This window comes from Terrapene carolina, unplaced genomic scaffold, assembly GCF_002925995.2.
Source record: "Terrapene carolina triunguis isolate 2854851 unplaced genomic scaffold, T_m_triunguis-2.0 Scaffold102, whole genome shotgun sequence".
NCBI lineage: Eukaryota > Metazoa > Chordata > Testudines > Emydidae > Terrapene > Terrapene triunguis.
Genome location: NW_020664453.1, coordinates 1,166,312 through 1,189,586, shown reverse-complemented (window position 1 = coordinate 1,189,586; position 23,275 = coordinate 1,166,312). Strand labels below are relative to the sequence as shown.

Below are 23,275 nucleotides of genomic sequence, written 5' to 3'. Positions count from 1 at the left end.
CCAGGGGCTTTCCCTACACAAGCGGCGACCCCAGTTTGAGAAACACTGGGCTAGGGACACCATCCCGGCTAATAGCCAATGATGGACCTATCCTCCATGAATTTATCTAGTTACCCTGTTATAGTCTTGGCCTTCACAACATCCCCTGGCAAGGAGTTCCACAGGTTGATTTGGGGCCTCAATACAACAAGGCATCCGGACGTATATATAACTTTAAGCATGTGAAAAGTTCCACTGAAATAAATGAGGCTACTCAATTGCTTAAAATTACACACATGCTTAAGTGCCTTTGGGCACCTCCTTTTGAAAATGTTGGCCACAAAGTCAAACTTTTACTTTCATTATAGGGCTTTTGCCTAGCCTAAGAGTTGTCATGATTACATGATTTATCAGAAGGGTGAAATTTCAGCAGGATGATGATTCACAACTTCTCTAATCATGAACCAACTTTTGCTTGAGATGGTCTTATACACCATGGTTTTCCTCATATGATCATATATTTGATTAGTTGTGAGATATGGGCCACTATTTTCAAAAATGACTAGTGTTTTTGGGTGTCTACCTTAAGAAACCCCAAAAGGGGACTAATTTTCAGAGGGCAGGTCCTCAACACTTCTGGGTACAAGGTACGCTTAAGGTGGCTCAGGTTGGGCATCCCCAAAAAAATCCCTAGTCTTAGATAAGCTTGTCCATGGCAAATTGTACTCAAGAGAAACTTTGGCACCTTTCTGTGAGCAGCTTTCTGCAACGGGCAGAGACTATGGAACAAATTAACTTGAATGACAATGATTTTTTTAAACATTTTTATTTGTAACAGTATTACATGGTGTGTTACAGAAATTAATGGAAAATTTCTAAAAATTTGTTGTTTTTGTTGTTGAATGCATTACACATAAAGTTAAAAATAATGTGTCCATATATGTTAACAAATGGTCATCATCTGAGGTAAAGTTAAAGTAGGTCTAGAAACATACTGCAACAGTCATTTTATCTTTCTCATCTTTATTAAAAAAATATGTCAGAATGCAGAAATAAAAATGAATGAAAACCACAGAGTAAACATTTTTGCAAAGAAGGTGCCCAGTACATTATTAGATGATAGTAGTCATCCAAGTGTCTGATGAAACCTATCTATCAAAATATTTTTCATGACATGTAAAGATCAAGAAACTTCTGGGGATGGTAACAGGATGTTGGGTGAGATTCCCTGGTTTTAAAATTTAAAGTGACAAATTTAGTGCTAGTGAAGGATGAGAGTTTAAACAATTGCACAAGCTGGAGCTGTTATTTATCTACAATACTGGTACAGTGCAGACTCCCCACAGTCCTCTGCAAATCAGCATCTCAACTATGACCAGGAAGGGCAGTCTAGTGATAATGATATGGTAGCTATAGATGTATTTTTAAAAAATATTGGTTACAAATAAAAACAAAATGGCCAATGACAATGTGGACTATGGTCTCTAATAAAACTGATCTTAAAATCCCAACCTCATTTAGTTTGTACCTACTTTTCCGATCTGAGCTCTATATATGTAATGTCAATGGATCCACTGAGACTTGACTCTGCATTTCCTTCTCTCTAAACATTTTACTGCATAACTGAAAATGTATTGACTATGCAACGCTTTGAATGTTTATGAGGAATCAAAATTAGTGTCTTCATGGTTCAATACTGCAAGACAAAACCTAAAAAAGTCATATTGAGGAAGAAAGTAGCACCACGTATTGAGATCAAAATTATGAAAATATCCTTAAAAAAGAAATGCCCTGTGGAAATATTTTTTTCCTTATTTTAATCCCAAAACACACAATCCATCTGGTTTTGATTTAACTCCTACAGTTAGAAAACTGTTTGCACCTTTCTTCTGATGTGAAAATATGACTTTGCTACAAGTGTCTCTACATGCCTATGGAATAAGCAAACAATGACAGATCGGAGGATCTCTTCTCTGCATGGTCATTAGGTCTAGCCATATGTAATATGTCATTCATATATCTTCTGTAACTCACAATTCTCTAGTTTACCTAATTCAAAATATCAGACTGGAATCATGAGATTTGGGTGTACATATCAACAATCACCAGTTCATCTTTCAGCTTTCTATGTTTACAGTAAATATGCTGTCTTCTAAACCCTTTTTAGCTTATATAGAGATGAAAGAAAGTAAAAGATTTACAACTTCAGGCCTATTTAAATCAATGACAGAAATATAAATCCTAATGTTTCAAGTTAAAAACAAAATCTGCACAATAACCCTAAAAACAGATTAATCGTTTGATTTCTTTAATATTTTTTTTTTAGTGTTAAACCACTAAATTCAATATACTGTAACTGCATAGGAACATCAGGAAAACACATTTGACCTGTATAACAATTCTCTGTAGGGCAAAAATATATAGATTCTTTATGAAAATCATGTGCTAACATATGAACCCAAACACTGCACTTTTGTTTCATAAATGTAAAAAAAGGAGTTTTTAAATTCTTCTGTTCTGTGTGTAAACAGTCTGATGACTTCCATTTAGAGATTTCGGAATCAAAGAAACGTCTATGAAATGTGGGTTGTTTTTTTTAATGTGGAGAATGTATACTTGTGTGGAAAAAGCTAGATCATAAAATCTTGTGTTCCCAGCAATTTTACTAGTTGCTGACAAGCTAATTGCTGTTGGCAGGTGCACTTCAGCCTCTGCCTATTATAATAAGCATGTGAAAAAACATATGTGATGCAAGAACCACAAATTGGGTTTGCCACGCCTCCCAAGCACTGCAATTTGCTACCTTCTCTACAGTGTAATGGCATTATTAAAAGAATTTTCATAACATTTATATTTACAAAAAACTGGCAATTTTCATTTGAACTCCTTAAAGCCATTTCCCCTTAAACATTTAAAGAGTTTAATGGTAAGATTTTTTTCAAGTTATAAAATAAAAATCCCATTTGAATTTTCTGATGTACAAAAAGTGATAAAGATGAACAATTTGATCACAGAATCAGTTTGTTATTCCAAAATTCATGCCATCATTGTCCCATTTATAAAGTCTGTTTCGTCTAAAATCCATAAACCAGAATTATACCAGAATTATTTGGCAAATGATTTTTTTTTCTTCAAAAATGGCACACAGAGAAGAAAACACTTGTCTGCATAGCATTACAGCAGCAAGATAGCGAAGAAATAAAAAATATTCCTTTACTGTACTTTGTTTTATGAGTTTCCTAGGAAATAACATATTTTTCACCTCTTTCATCAATGGGATTTGATGTCCTTTTTCCACCCACAGAATGAGTATTCAAACAGAAAAGCAGCAATTCTTCCTCATGATGCGCTATAACTTAAAGGTCCATTTGGCAATGTTTTTCAACCAGGATGGATAATCAACACAGTTTTATTCTGCGGTTTCAAGTTAAGAATCATTTCCATAGGAGGCATTTTGCTGTTAATTTCTGTTACCCATACAAAACAACAGAATAAGAAATACAAAAAAATAACACAGCCTGTCTTTTTTTTTTTTTTAAATATGCCAAGACGGAGGTGAGGTGAGGTGAGGGAGGGGAATATAATGTCAAGAGTAGCCTGATATACATGACAATGAGAAACATGTCACCGTGACATAAAAAGTGCAGACTTGTGCCTGAAAGGCTGTTGAATGACGATGCCACTGCTACATATGGATTCTGCTTTTTTTTTTGTTTAAAAGAAAAACAATGGCTAATACTTATTCAATTTCAAATGCCCATTGTTCAGGTGGGATGTAAAGAAGAGTTTAAACGAAGAACAAAGAGTAAGATTTCGTACTGTGGGTGCTCAGAACTCAGATGCTTGGCATGGTAAGCAGGGCTCGTTTTTATGTTTGTGCTGCCATAGAAATTTGCCATTCATTGCCAAAAACTGTCAGGTACGTTTGGTAGGGCAATCCTCTATCCTTTGTCAGACGTGATCAATCAAAAACAAGCATAAGAGCCAAAAGGCCTGTCAGGTTGTAGATTTTCACTGGAGTCTTGAAGCACCACAAGCCTGTAATAATGCTATTTCTTAGGTCTGTTGATCTGGGCGTAGAGAGGTTCTGTTTCCTGAAGACAATAAAAATAAAAATAAGCAGAGATGTCTGAAGACATTTTTAGAACATCTGCTTGTGAACGGCATTGCATCTAGAGATAAAACCCAAAGGTAACAGCTAAGGAAATGTTTGCTTGCCTTCATGCGTTGAATGATTATGGCTTCCCAAAGGAATTTTTAAGAAAAAGCAATTCAACATTACATCAGAGAAGTTTCACACATATACTGAGCCTCAATTAAACTTTACCATATGCACTGTACACTGGTTCTCAGGAGGTGTTGCTGGGTATGTATGTGTGAAGAAATTCAGTGATAATTATATATCTAGGTATTCTGAAGTTCATGGGCCAGATCCTCAGCTGGTGCAAACCACCATAACTCCACGGATGTCAGGCTAAGGATCTGGCCCAAACGTTACAGCACAAAACATAGCGGGGTATTTTTATACAGTTGATATAGAACAAATGTTTGCTAACAGATACATTGCTATTGTAAGATGACTTCATGACATTGCAGTTAGATTTAAGATGAATAAACTTTACATTTCTACTATATATCTTATGAGTTCTGATATGAAAACCATGAAAGTTAATTTTGCGGGGGTTGATGATAAGTCTAATTATATCACTATTGGAAGAAACCATTCTGTTTTGCTCAATAGGTATTTTACTATGAATTTCTTAGAAACAGGAAAACTGCCATGTCTTCAGAGTGATATTTCATATATCTGACACTGTTTTCTTGATACTATATTCATTCTGGCTGCAAGATATAGTAAGACTGCCCTCTACTTCATTTTCAGAAACAAATTTTTTAAACTGAGAATGACACCTAAAAAGAGAACGAGACAGGCAGAAAGGCTAATTAATGCCACATTGCATTAACTTTCCACACTATAATAAATATTCAAATACAATGGCGTGAAGTTAAATTTAGCCACGTTAGAATCAAATTCACATTGCAGAGAGGACAGCAAAAGCTAACATGAAATAAATAAGTTATAGGGTTTGGCAAACTGAACAACTGGCCAATGGGGGAATAAGAAAGTTTATTGTGGTGAGTTGGTGGCTACTCATTAGTTTCTAGCCATTATAGTTGCAAAGGTAACCTGTTGAATGTAAACCAACACACGCCTTTCTGAATCTGCACACACACCGCCTGAAGTTTCAGAGTAGCAGCCGTGTTAGTCTGTATCCGCAAAAAGAACAGGAGTACTTGTGGCACCTTAGAGACTAACAAATTTATTTGAGCATAAGCTTTCGTGGGCTACAGCCCACTTCATCGGATGCATAGAATGGAACATATATTTATCTCCTTACTATATGTTCCATTCTATGCATCTGATGAAGTGGGCTGTAGCCCACAAAAGCTTATGCTCAAATAAATTTGTTAGTCTCTAAGGTGGCACAAGTACTCCTGTTCTTTTTACAGCCTTAAGTGTGAACTATCTACAACTCAAATCCTGGCCTCAGTGCAATGCCCAAGCTGCTGGTCTGTGTGCTAGGGAGTTTTGCTGGAGTTAAGAGAAGGAATCCTTCATTCCCATGTGAATTTGCAGGAGTGGAGCTCCTCCATAGATCCTATACAGCCTCAGGGCTGTAGCAGCCTCGGTGTTGATTGTGCTTCTATGGAGGAACAATGGCTGGTGGAAACATGTAGTGGTGGAACCACTTTTCTCACTTTCAGTCATTGCTGTGTCCCCATTTGCAGGGATCCCACACACACCTGGGCTCCATGGCTCATGGGGATTTCACATTCCTGGTACAAACTCATAAAATCCTGCCCTACTGCTAAACTCTCCATGGCTGCAGAGCAGTGGGATGTGGTTTTCCCATAAAGTGTGAACTGCTTCCATACATCTCAGTGGAAGCCCATCTGTCGCTCTGTGTCCATCTTCACTTTACTCCTCAAAACAGCTGTATGTTGCAAAGGTTCGAGCTGTCCCTCTCCTACCCATGCCAACCCCTGAGCAAACTGTGACAACTGGTGAACAGTAAGAAAAATCTTCCCCTGAATGATTTGGTTAAGGGGTGAAGAAATTATCTACAGTCAGAAGCACACACAAACAGCCTCCTCACAAACACCACACATGTAGGGATCTGTGGGTATCCCTGCCAGAGGGATGAGGGAAGCAGAAATGAAAAGCAGTCTTCTTACAGAGTGAATTCCTATCAAAACTCAGAGGAAATACTACTTAAAGGCAACCAAACTTAATGATTCTCATAGCAGCATTAACCTTTACTCTAAGCCTTCTACCTTCCTCCCAATGGGGGATGGTAGGATATTGGTAATGGCAGAAGGAGCAAATGGGAGAATGACTCCTGAGTGAGGCTCCTGTCAGGAAAAATAGGACCCTGAAAGTAACACAGAGGGTTGACAGTTCATGTAGATGTCTTGAACCTCACAGAGTTTTCCCCTTCTATGAAATAGATGGTTGGGCCCAATGGCAATATCAGAAAAATGCTGGATGCTGAGGTAGTTCTATTAAAAGTAACTCTCCCCATCCATATTGTAATCAATAATCAAATTAGTGTTTGGCTCAACCCTACTCAGATGCTAGTGTATGGCTACTTATTGTGGACAGTGACTGTTAAATACAAAAGACGGTGGTTATAAATGTTCAGTGAAAAAGGAGATGGGCACCCAAGTCAATTATTTGAGAAAAGGGCCTGGCCTATTAGGAAGTAGGTCCAAAATGTTCAAAGATAAGTGCCTGAAATGAGACATCTAAATCCATATCGGGGAAACTAAAGAAGTACCCTGTATCTAGAGGCGATGAGTGCTGATCTCACTGGGAACTGTGTATATTCAGTACCTCTGAAAATCTGGCCATTTATTTAGGAGCATAACTGTATGCCCCCAAGTTTGAAAAAGTGTGGCCTACTTTCTCTTGATTGCAATGAACTTAGTCTTTTTTTCAATAAATAACTACATACTTTTGTTGAAGTTATACCTCATACTTCAATATTTCTTTTTAAGGGGTGTTTTTTGTAATCATCAATGCCAAAAGCAAACAACATGCATTTAGGTGACTGTTCACAGCTCGGGCTTAGAACTGTATCAGCTAACTGGATGTACACATTATAAACATGATTCCATTTTTAATGTATTACTAGTATGTGCTCCTCAAACAAATCAGTTACCATAGGGCATAATCAAAAAGTGTCAGTATCAGGGTGGGCTTGTGATGTGAGAGCAACTTCAATGTTCATTGGCAACTTTCTGCAGTCCTCGGGTGATCATTTCAATGTACATGTAGAATGCTGTATAAAAGATGCATTACGTTCTAGAGTTGCTGTCCTCTCAGATTTCTTTAACCTCTCTCTTCTCATGCAGATTTTCAGCACAGGGTTTTCCTTCTGGCTAGGCAATCAGTAAGCACAGTCTCAGCAGATAAACTTCCGGAAATGAGACTGGGCTTTCTGATCATCCAGCCAAAAGGAAAATCCTGTGCTGAGAATCTGCAGCAGAGAAGAGACGTTAAGGAAATCTGGGAGAACTGCACTCTGGAGTGTAATGTATCTTTGATACAACATGCTTTGTGTGTATAAAACGCAGATTCAATAAACCAGGCTCTAAGGGACCTGACAGCGGTCAAAAAGTATACACCCCAGTGGTAATGGAAGGGCTTGTCCTAGTCTTCCACTGATGCTTAAGATATTTTTAAAAATAACTTCAACTGTGTTTAGATTCCAGTAGCTGTGTGAATACCCCAATCATCTATTTAGTGAATATTATTTGATATTCAGCGTTTTGGATGTTATAGTGACTATATCAGACAGGAAGCATTTCCCAATGTCCAACATCTATTTAACTATTAGAATTTTAAAAGGCAGGTCACTTAGGGCAGGTCTTCACTACGGGGGGGGGGTCGATTTAAGATACGCAAATTCAGCTACGCGAATAGCGTAGCTGAATTCGATGTATCAGAGCCGACTTACCCCGCTGTGAGGACGGTGGCAAAATCGACCTCCGCGGCTCCCCGTCGACGGCGCTTCCTCCTACCTCTGCTGGTGGAGTAAGAGCGTCGATTTGGGGATCGATTGTCGCGTCCCGACGAGACGCGATAATTCGATCCCCGAGAGATCGATTTCTACCCGCCGATTCAGGCGGGTAGTGTAGACCTAGCCTTAGTATCTTAGTACATACAATTGTGAAGACAGTCCAGAAAGACAACCCCTCTCTCTTGGTCCTGGTGTAATTTAGGGTTGCTATCTACAATTGCACGGCTGTTATTTTTTTCCAGTTCAGGTTCTTTGGAGAATATGATGGTGAAGAGGTGACTAGGCCTGCAAAGGGCAAAATGGGACTCTTCATGATTTCCTTTCAGTCGCTGTTCTAGAGTAGAGAAGGAGCTACCACCAATCCTACGAGTTTCTATCTAGGCTCTAGTTAGCTCTGATTGAGCTTACCGCATGGATCCTGGAAAAAGGTCTCTGAGATGTTGAGAGTCTATTCCGTTCTGGGATTCTTAATACAATGCCAGAACCTTGAAGTTGATGGAAAGCCAGGGCAGGTTGGGCAGCATCAATATATTATACCCTCTATGGTTCATCCTCATGCTTAGCATGGATCAACATCTGCAGATGCTCTGTTAACTCTGATATAAGCCCAGGAAGACTGGCTTATAAGAGTCCATCCTGGAACTGATGAACCTAGTAAGTACTCTTGTCAAGGAGGACGCATGGTGTTTTCTTACCACCCAGAGATGGAAGCCAGCAGGCAACCTGCCAATTGTTGGACTACTGACATATGTCAGTGATGACAACAGCATCACGAGTTTGACTTATTTCGAGATCTTACAGTTGTCTGCACACACTTCAGACAGCAGTTGCATAGCTTTTCTAGGAAGGATTGCTCCAGGAGAACGTGATCAGCTCTAGCCACAAATATTTTGAAGATTTGCCGAGAATCACTTATAAGACAACTATTTCACATACATGAACACTGGGTAACAAATCATTGCATCCGTATTTGTTCCATGACTTTAAATAGCTTGTGTTGAAATAACCGTGGTGCCAAAGAACACCTTACACTCTTTCAGAGCTTGATCACTGTCAGACCTTACTCTTCTGTAGGAATTAGTCCCTATAGTCCACAGAGAACTGTATTATTTTTGTGGTACTAGGATATCAGGGAATAGGGTTCAGATTCAAATGACCTAGAAGAATTACTTCCACAGTTAACATGTATATTCTTGAGATGCCAGTCATGGATGAACCAAATACACTGATGTCAAAAAGCCAAAGGTCCATTCATCCTTTCTCACAGTAGCCTAACACTCTTCCTTCCATTGACTTTCACCACTGAAACTATCCAGTGTTGCTTGATAATGGATCAGTAAGCTGATAAAGATTACAGTCACTGTGGATGCAGAGTTAGTGGCTGAACTTGAAATGTACTGAGGACCAGCAACTTCCACATCAGTGAGAGTTGCAGGTACTCAACACTTCTCAGGATCAGGCCCATACTTTTTATATATGGTGATGGTATTGTGGAAGCAGAAAAAGAACTGTCAGAAAAGAACTGCAATGCATGACAGTTTGTTAGCAAGAGTCAGGCTAACTGTAGCCCTGATAACGCGAGATTTGTAGAAGCGAGGATTGTGTGAGGCGGGTGAGAAAGAACTGTGTGAGAAGTTATTGCGACCTTGTGTAGATAATATGGAATGTAGACTAAGAGTCTACATTAGTGAGCAAAACAAGATATCAGAATGACCTATGTATAAACAAAATGCAGTTGTTGCTCATTATTGTCTGTAACAAAAGGTATAAATGCTTGCTGTAATTGTTTACTGTTGAGAGAGACCTGCTTAGCTCTCTCCCTCTGCACAATTGTGAGAGTTAATAAAGCATCTGACTTGCTGTACCCAAACAAAAAGTGAGAACCAGTTTTTCTCCAACAGTATCCATAGGGACTAAGGCAGAATAACTGAAAATCCCTTTTCTATTGTAAATACTGCTTTGACTAGACACCTGTGAAGTAAGATATGTAGCTTATTTTACAGAATCTTAGCTAAACAAATATTTCCTTTTTTCTCCCCCTTTCACTATGGTTATCTAGAAAGAGCAATAGGATTGTGCCACCTAAGCATAAATCAAAACCCAGCTAATGAAAGCATTCTTATTATACACTGTTTTTCTCCTCCTTTCTGTACAATCACTTCACACATTTGCTTTTCTCAACCAGAGAGAAAATGACTGGATAAAATTCTTATTAGGACTAGCTCTGCGAATACTCAAGCTTCCTTGAGCTGTGAAGTCAGGCCTGTCTGCGTTTGGTCTCAAACAACAGTGGGGCAAAGATCTAACTTATCAATAAATGTCAGATTTACCTAAGCACTCCACAGCCTTTACTAAACAGATTAGTTGTGATAAGGGCTGCTGTGTGATAAGAAGTTTGAAAGATTCAGTTTAAAACTACAAGAGGATGAGAGGAGAAATATAGACATGGAGATAGCAACTGATAAATGCCAACGTAGTCTAAGCGAGAACACCTAAGATTGCAAGGAACTGAGAAACCAAACTGCTAACATAGGAAATAAATCAGATTAAGAAATATCAGTTGGTGACTATACTGTACCTGAATACACTAAGATAGAAGATATTATATGTGCAGAGCTGATTATGAAGATGCTGGGAACAGATAAACTCTGAAAACCCTTCATAATGTATCATAGAATGTCATGTTATTGGAAAGGACAAGTGGGTGAGGTAATGTCTTTTATTGGACCAACTTCTGTTGGTGAAAGAGACAAGTTTTTGAGCTACACAGAATTCTTCTGGTTTGAAAAAGAGTTCTGTGTAGCTCAAAAGCTTGTCTCTTTCACCAACAGAAGTTGCTCCAATAAAAGATATTACCTCACCCACCTTGTATTGCTAATATCCTGGGACCAACACAGCTAAAACACTGCAAACAAAACGTTCTTGGGAAGTCCATTCATCCCACTTGTATATTATGCAATTCTTGCAATAAAGAACTAGGTTCTGAAATGACCATGTGATGTCTACCTTTTAATGTAAAAAACCACCCTCTACGCAGATTGTAATCCTAGTTCTTCTTTTGTACTAGAGTATGTTTCTCATTACAATGAGGCTGAAAAAGGCTTGGCCTGACTATTTTATGCGTTGAATTAAAAATTCTCCACGGAGTCTCTCCTGAACTTAGGCCTCCCCCCCGCTTCACTGATGATATAATGTTTCTGAGTAAGAGGAACTGATTCTAGCAAGTGGATTTCCTCTAGTCTGCTGTTGAATGGTACTGCATTGAGACACTATGGTATTTAGATTGTAAGCTCTTTGGGGCAGGGACTGTGTTTTTGTTCTGTGTTTGCCTACTGTCTAACACAATAGGGCCCTGGTCTATAACTAGAGCCGCTAGACATTACTGCAGTACAAACAATAAATAGCAACAATATTTTATATTGCCCCGAGTTATATGATGTAATGATGATGTGCGTAAACTTGAATAGGTTGAATTGTGAAACACGTACTATTGGCTAGGCCCAAAAATGAATGACAACACTGAAATCAACCAGAAGTTATTACACCTCTACCTCGATATAACGCTGTCCTCAGGAGCCAAAAAATCTTACCGCGTTATAGGTGAAACCGCGTTATATTGAACTTGCTTTGATCCACCAGAGTGTGCAGCCCCGCCCCCTCTGGAGCACTGCTTTACCGCGTTATATCCGAATTCATGTTATATTGGGTGGCGTTACAATGAGGTAGCGGTGTATTATCATTTGTATTATTGTAGTGTCTAGGAGCCCTAGTTCTCTCCATTGTGCTTGGCAATGTACAAAGCAGGGCCGGCTCTGGCTTTTTTGCCGCCCCAGGCAAAAAAGCCTCCGGCCGCCCCCCGCCCCCCCCCCTGCGGGGGGGGGGGCGGAGCCCCGGGGGGAGGACGGCAAACCCCAGCGAGGGCTCCGCTCTCCCCCCGGCGGCCAGGGGGAGGGCGCCGGGGGGGAGGGCGCCGGAGCCCTGGGAGGAGGGCGGCGAGCCCCAGCGGGGGCTCGGCTCTCCCCCCGGCGGCCAGAGCGCAGGGGGCAGGGCGGCGAGCCCCGACCGGGGGGAGGGCGCCGGGGGGGGAGGGCGGCCAGAGCGCCGGGGGGAGGGCGGCGAGCCCGGCCGTGGCCCCGCTCTCCCCGGGGGCCGGAGCGCCGCCCCCCTCCAGGTGCCGCCCCAAGCACAACCTTGGTGGGCTGGTGCCTGGAGCCGGCCCTGGTACAAAGAGCACAAAAAGCCACCCCCACCACAAGGAGTGTACAATCTAATATCGTATGTAACAACAGACTTAAATGGTTGTCACAAGCAACCTGCAGTAGCCTTGATAAGTAAAACTTGTATGAAATGCATGAGCCACCTTTGTGTATCAGTCAACAAATGAGAAGGAGGAATTCTTCATTATTGTCAAATAGTTCTGAAAATTATCTTGACCCTGATACTTAATAATAATAATAATCAATAAACATTTGTTCATAAATACAGAGATGTGCTTTGCAGACACACTGTAATATGGGAAAAATGGCCAGATCTTCAACCTCCAATTAAATGGGGGAATCCTGGAAAGGCACAAAGCTGGCATAGTGGGCTATGCCAGCCTTTAGCGGTACCCGATTCCCCAACATAGGGGTTGTGTCAATGCTGGCTGGGGCCGAAGGGAGCAGAAAAAGGTGGAGCTGAATTACCATGTGGTCCACCAACCCCTGCTGGGGAATGATCCTTAGGGAGCAGCATTTAAATTAGCCCTCTGGGTGCTCCGACTTGACCCGTGGTGGATTCCACCACTCAAACATCTTTGGCTCCCGAATTTAGGGAGGCATAAACATGCCTTAGAGTCACTTTTGCTTCCCCTTACATTCATCCTTGTGCCGCTGAGGATTAGTGTGATACTTTTTGCACTGCATTATGTATTGTTAGTAAATAGTCGAAATGCCCCCAAAATGTACCAAAGCAAAGTTATCTTAAATTCTTTTACCAGATTTAATGTATTAAGCAAGTGGGCTCCCTAAAGCAACTATTAATTTTCAGAAGAGACAACTTATTTATGCTTAAGATACATAAGTCATACATGTTGAATATAGTGCAGTATCTAGACAAAATGAGAAGTATTCTACCAATGTAAGGGATTTGTCCCAGCAGCAGCGTGCTGAGAAACAGAAGCTATAGTAAGTCACATATTTGAGTGTTAAAAATATGAATGACAAAAGAGTACAGGTAATTAAACATATTCTTCAAATAATAACATTAAAACATATTTGGATGGAAAGGCAATGCTCAACACTCAGAATCACTGTAGCTTCACTATCTCTTTGCAAAACATATATACTGGACTGAAAATATCGATGAGTATGTCTTAGAATTTTCACTAAGTGCTACATTTCCAGTGTGTTCTGTAAGGAAAAAAGATGCAAAGATCATCTCTCCCATATAACTGGATTTAACACTGTTTTATGTGTAATGGTCAATCAATGAAAATCGTCATGCCTAAAATGTGTATATGTAAAATCGCCATCGCTTCCTGATGGTTTTAATTTGACATTGGAGATAAAACAACAAAAATTTCAACTTCAGTATTACATTTTTTTATATACAGATAATAAGAAATGGAGTTCTGCAACTGCTCTGCCACACTGATTTAGGGGGGCATGTTGGCACATCTTTATTTTTTTAAATTCCTTCAAGTGGGCAAGATGTGTTATTCCACTTAATCTGTTACATCTGTGTAAATACCAGTGTCATTTTTATCTAAGATAAACTTCTGCACAACATATTGAGGTTTACTAGAAATAGCTGAAATTTCTGTATTTACTCCCTAAAATTCTGACATGACTTAAAAACAATTCTGCAGTCACAGTACATTTGTTTAAACCAGTGATACTCAGACCTCATGGTTCAGGAGCCAAATTAGCGATCCACATTACCCAAAAGAACCACAGCAGTGTGAATTCATTGTTTCATTTACTATAGTACTATTCATATTTAAACAGCATGATTGGAAATATTTAGTTTATATGGGTATATTTTTTCTTACAGCAAATAGGTTAATAACTTGGTGCAAGTTGATAACTTAAATGGCAAATAACATAGTAAAAACATCCTGATCAGTTAATAACTTAGATGGGTTAATAATTAAATCACACACAATTTTAATATCATGTGCTGCAAAGAGCCGCAGGAGACACATCAAAAAGCCACTTGCGGCTCACAAGTTGCAGAGGAGTATCACTGGTTTAAACCATGTAGGCAGCTGCAACACATACAAGTGCACAACTGGAAACACTTAGCAAATGGCAGAAGCCATGCAAACCATTGAGGATGAGGAATAAATAGGGGGTGGGAGTGGAGAGGAAAAGGGAAAGATGTAGTAAAGGAAAAATAAATGATGCATCCATGGATGTGATGGTAGACATTGGTAAAAGAGTAAGTGAACACCTCAAGATGGAGAGAGAAAAAAAGGACAGATACCTACCCCAACCTGCGCTATCTAGCTACCGACCTGTGGACTTATAGTATCACCAGTAGGCTCACCAAATGGATCACTGTTGGAAGAGGCCTGAGATCCATCAGGCTAGAATACAAGAACATAACACCTTTTTTCTCAACAACAGGAAGTGAAAAGGCAGTAAGAGGTTATTTTCATGCTAGGGACACATTCTATCACGTGCAGCTACTGTAGGTTTTAAAACACAAAGGGTAAGATCCTACAATTAATATGCTTTCAAAATTTGCATGGACTTCAAATGGGTGTTGCATACATAAGGGCACTGATTTAATGCCTGTTGAAGTTGTAAAAGAGCTGCCCCTGACTTCAATAGGCATTGGTCAGACCCAAAATGACGGCAGGCCCAGTCCCTGAAAGCAGATCTTGGACTAAATTCATAAGCAAATCTATGTGAATCAGAGAGCGTTTAATCTTGTGTAATTTATGCTCTCTTCTATCCCCTCTGCATGTACGTTACAACAACTTGGGCTCCTTTTAGCCTTTCTTTGACTTCAACTCAAACCCAGTTACCAGGGCATTTTATGACATACAATCCCCATTTAGCCAACCTCTGACTTTGGCCCACTCAGTCTCACTAAGTGTAATGGAACCTTAATGCAGAAAAATCATACGCTAAAGGCCCACAAGTGAGGTATATAACAAGAACAACAACTAGCAGGAAAATGTAAGAATGTGTAAGCCAGTGTGGGCCATACTGTTTTAACATATATACTCTTACACCTTCTTCTGCTTCCTCGGCATGTATGTTACGTCAACCTGGAATCCCTTACACATCCGTAAATGGTGTAAGTAGGTTGATGGATGTTTGAGGGTACATAACTTACACCGCTTTACATATCAACTCTGAATTTAGCTCCTTAATATTAATACATACTATTGTCAATATCATGCTAATGTTCGATAGCTATCAAACCCATACTTGGAAATGAAAGTTCTCTGCAACTTCCCTTAAAAAAATCCACCAATCCTATTGAAATATTTATTTGACATTTCCAGATGACTTTCAGTTACTCCCTGGTATTTTCTAGCTAGAAAAGTCTAGTTAGTATTAGGAGTCATGCTACTCACAGCCTCCTGCTCTTCACTTTTGCTTGGGCTTTCAAACCCCTCTTCAAAGAGGTCATCTGCAGTAGGGTCACTGGTATGAGAGACTGATGATTTTGATGGAGAACTCTGTCTGGGAGCAGGGGTTGGAGCTAAACAAAGATGATGGCAATAATAATAGGAAATAAATTCATTGATTTGTTTAGATAGACAAACTATTCAAAATCTATTCATGCTTAACCCCCCCAATTTTATTATTCCTAAATTGCTTGTTTTCTGATTTAAGCAAACAAAATCATAGTCTATAGTCTGAAAATTATAACAAAAATGTCACCAACTCCTTATTTTTATTCCATGCTTCAAATTCACCAACCCCAACATAAGAACACTCCACAAATCAGTGTATGAATTCTGTGATTTGAAATAAATTTAATGTAAAGCCTATTTCCTCTTTCAGCCTTTTCAGAAACTAGGATGTTTGTTTTTAGCTGAGATGGATGTTGGGGGAGTTTTTGACCAATAAAAAATTTCAAATGACAAGAAAAAGATCTTCATGGTGCATCTTTACATAGACTCTGAAAACACAGGGCTTATCTATATGGAGACATAGTGCATGGAAAGCCAGGGTGTAAATCTACTGGACTCTGTTCTGAAATAGCAGTAGGTCAAAGCACACTACAGAACTTATAGTGCATGGCAGCAGGGTCCACCCAGAAACAAAGGGAATCATAGAAGATTAGGGTTGGAAGAGATCTCAGGAGGTCATCTAGTCCAACCCCCTGCTCAAAGCAGGACCAACGCCAACTAAATCATCCCAACCAGGATTTTATCAAGCCGGGCCATAAAAACCTCTAAGGAAGGAGATTCCACCACTTCCCTAGGTAACCCATTCCAGTGCTTCACCACCCACCTAGTGAAATAGTTTTTCCTAATATCCAACCTAGACCTCCCCCACTGCAACTTGAGACCATTGCTCCTTGTTCTGTCATCTGCCACCACTGACAACAGTTTATTTTCCATCCTCTTTGGAACCCCCTTCAGGTAGTTGAAGGCGCTATAAAATCCCCCCTCACTCTTCTCTTCTGCATATTAAACAAGCCCAGTTCCCTCAGCCTCTCCTCGTAAGTCAAGTACCCCAGCCCCCTGATCATTTTCGTTGCCCTCCGCTGGACTCTCTCCAAGTTGTTCACATCCCTTCTGTAGTGGGGGGCCCAAAGCTGGATGCAATACTCCAGATGTGGACTCACAAGTGCCGAATAGAGGGGAATAATCACTTCCCTTGATCTGCTGGCAACGCTCCTACTAATGGAGCCCAATATGCCGTTAGCCTTCACGGCAACAAGGGCACACTGCTGACTCATATCCAGCTTCTTGTTCACTGTAACCCCCAGGTCCTTTTCTGCCGAACTGCCCCTTAGCCAGTAGGTCCCCATCCTGTAGCAGTGCATGGGATTCTTCTGTCCTAAGTGCAGGATTCTGCACTTGTCCTTGTTGAACCTCATCAGATTTATTTTAGCCCAATCCTCCAATTTGTCTAGGTCACTCTGGGCCCTATCCTTACCTCCCCTCCCAGCTTAGTGTTATCTGCAAACTTGCTGAGGGTGCAATCCAGCCCATCATCCAGATCATTAATGAAGATGTTGAACAAAACCAGCCCCAGGACAGACTCCTCGGGCACTCCGCTTGATACCAGGTGCCAACTAGACATCGAGCCGTTGATCACTACCCGTTGAGCCCGACGATCTAGCCAGCTTTTTATTCACCTTATAGTCCATTCGTCCAATCCATACTTTTTTAACTTGCTGGCAAGAATACTGTGGGGAATGTATCAAAAGCTTTGCTAAAGTCAAGCTATATCACATCCACCGCTTTCCCCATATCCACAGAGCCAGTTCTCTCAACATAAAAGGCAATCATGACCAAGGCATGACTTGCCCTGGGTGAATCCATGTTGACTGTTCCTGATTACCTTCCTCTCTTCCAAGTGCTTCAAAATGGATTCCTTGCGGACCCGCTCCGTGATTTTTCCAGAGACTGAGGTGAGGCTGACCGGTCTGTAGTTCCCCAGATTCTCCTCCTTCCCTTTTTTAAAGATGGGCACTATATTTGCCTTTTTCCAATCGTCCGGTACCTCCCCCGATCACCACAAGTTTTCAAAGATAATGGCCAATGGGTCTGCAATCACATCAGCCAACTCCCTCAGCACCCTCAGATGCATTAGATCCGGACCCATGGACTTGTGCATGTCCAGCTTTTCTAAATAGTCCTTAACCTGTTCTTTCACCACTGAGGGCTGCTCACCTCCTCCCCATACTGTGCTGCCCAGTGCAACAATCTGGGAGCTGACCTTGTCTGTGAAGACCAAGGCAAAAAAAGCATTGAGTACTTCAGCTTTTTCCACATCATCTGTCACTAGGTTGCCTCTCCATTCAGTAAGGGTCCCACACTTTCCCTGACCTCCTTCTTGTTGCTAACATACCTGTAGAACCCTTTCTTGTTACCCTTCACATCCCTTGCTAGCTGCAACTCCAATTGTGCTTTGGCCTTCCTGATTACACCCCTGCATGATTGAGCACTATTTTTATACTCCTCCCAGTCATTTGTCCAAGTTTCCACTTCTTGTAAGCTTCCTTTTTGTGTTTAAGCTCACTGAAGATTTTGCTGTTAAGCCAAGCTGGTCACCTGCCATATTTGCTGTTCTTTCTGCACATTGGGATGGCTTGCTGGGCTGTTCTCAGTGGTGGCAGATGACAGACCAAGGAGCAATGGTCTCAAGTTGCAGTGGGGGAGGTCTAGGTTGGATATTAGAAAAAAACTATTTCACTAGGAGGGTGGTGAAGCACTGGAATGGGTTACCTAGGGAAGTGGTGGAATCTCCATCCTTAAGAGGTTTTTAAGGCCCGGCTTGACAAAGCCCTGGTTGGGATGATTTAGTTGGGGTTGGTTCTGCTTTGGGCAGGGGGTTGGACTAGATGACCTCCTGAAGTCTCTTCCAACCCTAATCTTCTATAAGTAATGTTATTAGGTTCAATCTAGCTTTTATGAAACTCAATAGACTTCTGTTGGCTTCCATGGGAGTTGGATCTATACCAGTGTTAGCACTCGTATAATGGAATCTGTTTATAAACAATTTTTTGCAACCCCACAGTATAAGCACATTTATGCACTTAGAGCGAAATTCACTCCAGTACAGAGGGCCAGAAGAAGACCTATTCACCACTTAAGTCCCACTGAAGTCTCCAAAAATATGGCTGGAGTGGGACTTAAAATGGCTCCCTGTAGGTATGAATTTCACCCCTACTGCGTGAATATTTTCTCATCAATAGTTTAAATATTTTTCCAAACCAGTTTAAATGTGCTTAGTTCAGGCACATTTTGAAGAGCAGACCTATTACTGTTTTATTAAAAATTAAATTTTATCTTGCAACTTTTGAAGTTGTTGATTTCAATCGCCTCTGTAATTTGTAACCTAAATCATGTTTCCCTAGCTCCAGGATGTCACTAACAAGCTTGATCATGCATGAAGATACTAAGGTCATCGGTGTTCCAACATAGTACACCAGAGAAAAGGGAAAAGCTTTGAGGAGACGGTGACATTTGAGGAAGAGACTGCAATTGGAAGGATTTGGGTACTTACGTGAGTTTGTAGATGGCGTTGTAGAAGTCACAGGAGTCAAATTTAATTGAGAGATGTCAAAGTCATCACAATCATCTGCATCCTGTGCCATCCCGACTTTGTTAAAATAGCTGGAGAAGGCCTCTGAGGTACAACTGAGGGAAGGCTGGTCTGGTTTTCGTGATGGCACTGGCGGAGGCTGAGCCATCTGGAAATCTTTGAACATATCTTTTCCCATTTTCTGTCTGGGCCTGTCTGTCTGTGGACTTGATCTGGTGGAATCGCTTGTGGGTGGAACAGTAGCTATGGGAGCAATGGTACCTTGAAACATGGCTGCTTGTAAAGGCATAACAGTTTGTGTTGGCATGAAGGCAGTTGGTTGGAACTGACCAGCTACAGATGGCCATGGTTGCTGGGTAGGAGAAAAAATACCAGGTTGGCCCCATGCTATTGGCTGTCCTCCCTGCATCACCTGAGCAACTGGAGGCTGAGTACTCATGGCCAATTGTTGTTGAACGAGTGGTTGCTGTCCCCAGAAGGAGGGCAGGACAGCTCCCATTGCAACATAACCTTAAAGAATAACAACAGGGTTGTTTTAGCGCATGGATATGAACAGCAAGAGGATGTGGTACAGGAAACACTGTTAGTCAGAAATACACAGACTGTGTTAGGAGTCACAGGGACCTTTACCAATTTATATCACTTTCTTAAATGTGTCAATCCTATGCTCTTGGCATGTGTACAAACAGTTCAATAAATAAAGCATAACTGGACTGACTTTAATAATAATCACCATCCCCACTCATTAGAACAAAAAAATTATTCCCCTCCTCCTCAAATCACATGAATCCTACCCCTTCCCATAATCTAGAGAGAAAAGGTACCATGTTGGAGTGCAGTTTACCTTGAAAATCAGCTAACCTGGGTTTTGGTAGACCAAAGAGCAAAGTGAGTTCTGGAGCAGAGGACTCCTCACAAAAAATGGTACGTTGTGTAACTCTACACCACTTCTACACCAACTCCACAGAGAACAGGAGTCTGTTACAGCCCCACTAAAGAACTCGAGCTTGTTAGCACATGCTATAGCAGCTCATGCTTTTTGCTCTGGAGGTCCCTGGTTCAATCCCCAATATGTCGGCCCAGATGGGAGCCATCAAATTTACCGTTCCAGTTCAAGCCAGGCGACGGTTAGCTCAGGGACCTGCTTGGATTGCAACTGCTCCTGTATCTCATGATAATAGAGGTTTTCTCTGATGGGGGCAGGACTCAAACCGTTAAGGGATTTGTAGAGGAAAACCAACATTTTAAATCGCACCCAGAAATGGACACAGTGCAGATTATGAAGCACATGGGCTCCTTCTGAGAAGCAACCCTAAGCAAAGGAATGGCTAAATTTCAAATAGTTCATGTTTCTTAGTGGTCTTCAGGCTTGGCCCTAAGTAGAGCACTTTGCAATAATCCTATCTTGAAGGTTACAAAAGTATAGATAACAGAGGCAAGGTCTATAAAAGATAAAGGCATAATCTTGCCAAATGCAGATGAAAAAGCACGCTTGGTTACTTCAACACCCAGAAGCCACTAAGCATCCATACTATGAATTATAAAAACATACTTGAAAAATTAGAGGTATATAGTACTGTATAATAGATGCCAAAAATCTGCACTGGGTAATAGCTTATAATGAAAACCCTCTAGCTAGGGGAAAGCATTGAAGATTAAAAACTGGAGTCATTAAAACATTCTAATTTTGATTTGACCCTACTCAGACAAAACTTCCTTGTCAAACTAATGGGAATCTTGGCTGAGAATGGACTGTATGACTAGACCTTTTGTTTGTCATTTACAATTGAAAAGAAAAAAAAAAGATGAATCCAACAGAGTTTTCAACTGTGTTTAATATAAAAGGATTTCTGAAACTCTACCCTGAAAACCTTTATTAAAGAAGAAACTAGGTGACACGCTTATGTTTTACTAATACAAAATGATGTTATATTAATACGAGACCCAAATGCTACATTAACAATTTTAATTTATTGTTAATATTTTACAATGTGGAATCTCTTTCCTCTTCTTTGTACTGGTATAGCAGTAGAAAAGAAACCTTTTCCTTGACCTATAAGTTTTCCTTACCCTGCTTTTACCTTTTATTTTTGGTTTATTTCTGGGTTTATTGAAATGCAAACTGTAAAGGAGTAAGACAGCAAAACAAAAATCATAAGCAATAGATCTTGGAATCATTTAGCTAAGGATAACAATAACACAGCTAAATATGTATTTCAGCAAATGGTTATGATGGGGAATGTGAAGTAGGACCCTCCACAACTTTGTCAGAGCAATTTCCCATGCCATAACCCCAAAACACTGCATTGTAGTTATGACCTTACTGACTAAGGGACACTGGAGGGTACTTCTTTGGAAGAAGTACATCAGAGTTTTCCATAACCAGTTGACAAACAGGATCAAAGTGCTTATCTGGTTCTATTCCATGTATCAGGTATGTTACTTTCAAGTGCCAACATAATAATGGAACATCGGTACAGCAAAAGATTACCGCTGTGTTACATTCCAGGACAGATGATGCAGTACATTATAGCACTGAAGGTGTTAACCATCTAGAAAACTACTGTTGAATGATTCAAGGCACTCCTTTTTCTCCTTCCCAAATGGGACTGAATGAGCTGTTTTTGCAATGCTCCCAGCCCCTGGCAGTCCAGAGAGCAAGACCAGAAGTCAAACCCACATCTCCTGCATGTTAGTGCAGAATATTACATAAACTCTGAATTTTGAGCACTTTGAGGAACATAGAAAAGCCTAGCTGAAATGTCACACTTTGGCTACATGGAATAGCTTTAAAAATGGTCACAAATTCTTCACGTTTCTTGCTGTGCCATCATTTACTGTATATACTTCAGAATGTCCACTGTTATTACTGGAAATTCAAAGCTAAATAACTTTCCCTCTCCTATTACAATAGCTTATAGGTATATAAACTATATACTTGAACTTCCAGAGACTTTTTAGTCCCAGTTCTTTTTTTACTTCATTGGGTATTAGCAAACTCAATATACTGAAGGTTCAACTTGGTACTGATTTGGATTTTCTTTTTCCTGAAGTACATTAATTGTAAGACATTACTGTAAGTAAGTACATTGCCGTAAGACAGACTATATTTTCACATTTCTATAGTGGAAAACTTTTTAACCCTTATGTTTTGGATGTTGAGACATAAAACAGAACAGATACCTGAGTTCCACAGTTCAGTTGAGCTAATATTTTCAAAATGACCAACCCTAAAATTAGTCTTTAAATAACCCTATTGGGTTCTTACCTGAGGGTACAGCAGCAGTGCTAAAAGGTACAGAACCAAATGTGTCTGTAATAGCAGGAAGTGACTGGCATGAAGATGGGATAAAGGCATCACCTGGAGTTGCAGGAGTCTACAAAAATGAGACAGGAATAAAATACAATGGTGACATATCAGCTACTGTTTCTGCCATCGGGAATTGGTATGCACTGAGGTGCCACATCCCCTTTATCTCCAAAAAAAGAGAGATGCAGATGTAAAGAAGCATCAGGCAAAAGATCAGCAGCACCATAAGACAGAAGACAACAGGAAAAGAGAGAAAAAATACAGAGCTCTTGGACCATGAAGAAAAAGAACAATATAACTTGCACAATCATATATCACGTGCAAATTTCTGACAGCACCTGTTTCTTAAGAAATAAGTCTGTGATTCTGAGGCTTAATTAACTGAGGATTGATGTAAACAATAGACAGAAAATAACATAGAAAGGATTTTAAAACAGGGTGAAATTACTGTATTACAGAAGAATGATTAAATATTGCTCCAGTTCATCAATAGGCCTAGAGCCAAAGTCCTGCATGTTAGAAGAAGCCTGGTCCCATTGTTAAAGATAAGGATTGGGAGATGGGAGATCTGAACTCTTTTCCTAGATGTGCCACAAAATTCCTTTGTTATCTTAACTGCTCAGTGCCTCAGTTTCCCCATATATTCCCCTATGTCACAATCTGTTTTGAGGCTTAAAAAT

At 40.4% G+C, this 23,275-nt stretch overlaps 1 protein-coding gene across 1 annotated transcript in view; it reads right to left on the bottom strand.

Annotated features, from left to right (window-relative positions):
* Positions 1-3,812: 3,812 nt before the first annotated feature.
* LOC113406511 (disabled homolog 1) overlaps positions 3,813-23,275 on the bottom strand; it is a 257,959-nt gene continuing 238,496 nt past the window's right edge. Inside the window, exons 13-17 of the mRNA XM_026651760.1 lie at positions 22,554-22,662; positions 19,247-19,795; positions 15,634-15,761; positions 14,533-14,631; positions 3,813-4,073 (exon numbers count right to left, since the gene is read on the bottom strand). Coding sequence (XP_026507545.1) covers positions 14,548-14,631; positions 15,634-15,761; positions 19,247-19,795; positions 22,554-22,662 — 870 coding nt within the window. The 3' untranslated portion in view covers positions 3,813-4,073; positions 14,533-14,547. The remainder of the gene's footprint in view (positions 4,074-14,532; positions 14,632-15,633; positions 15,762-19,246; positions 19,796-22,553; positions 22,663-23,275) is intronic.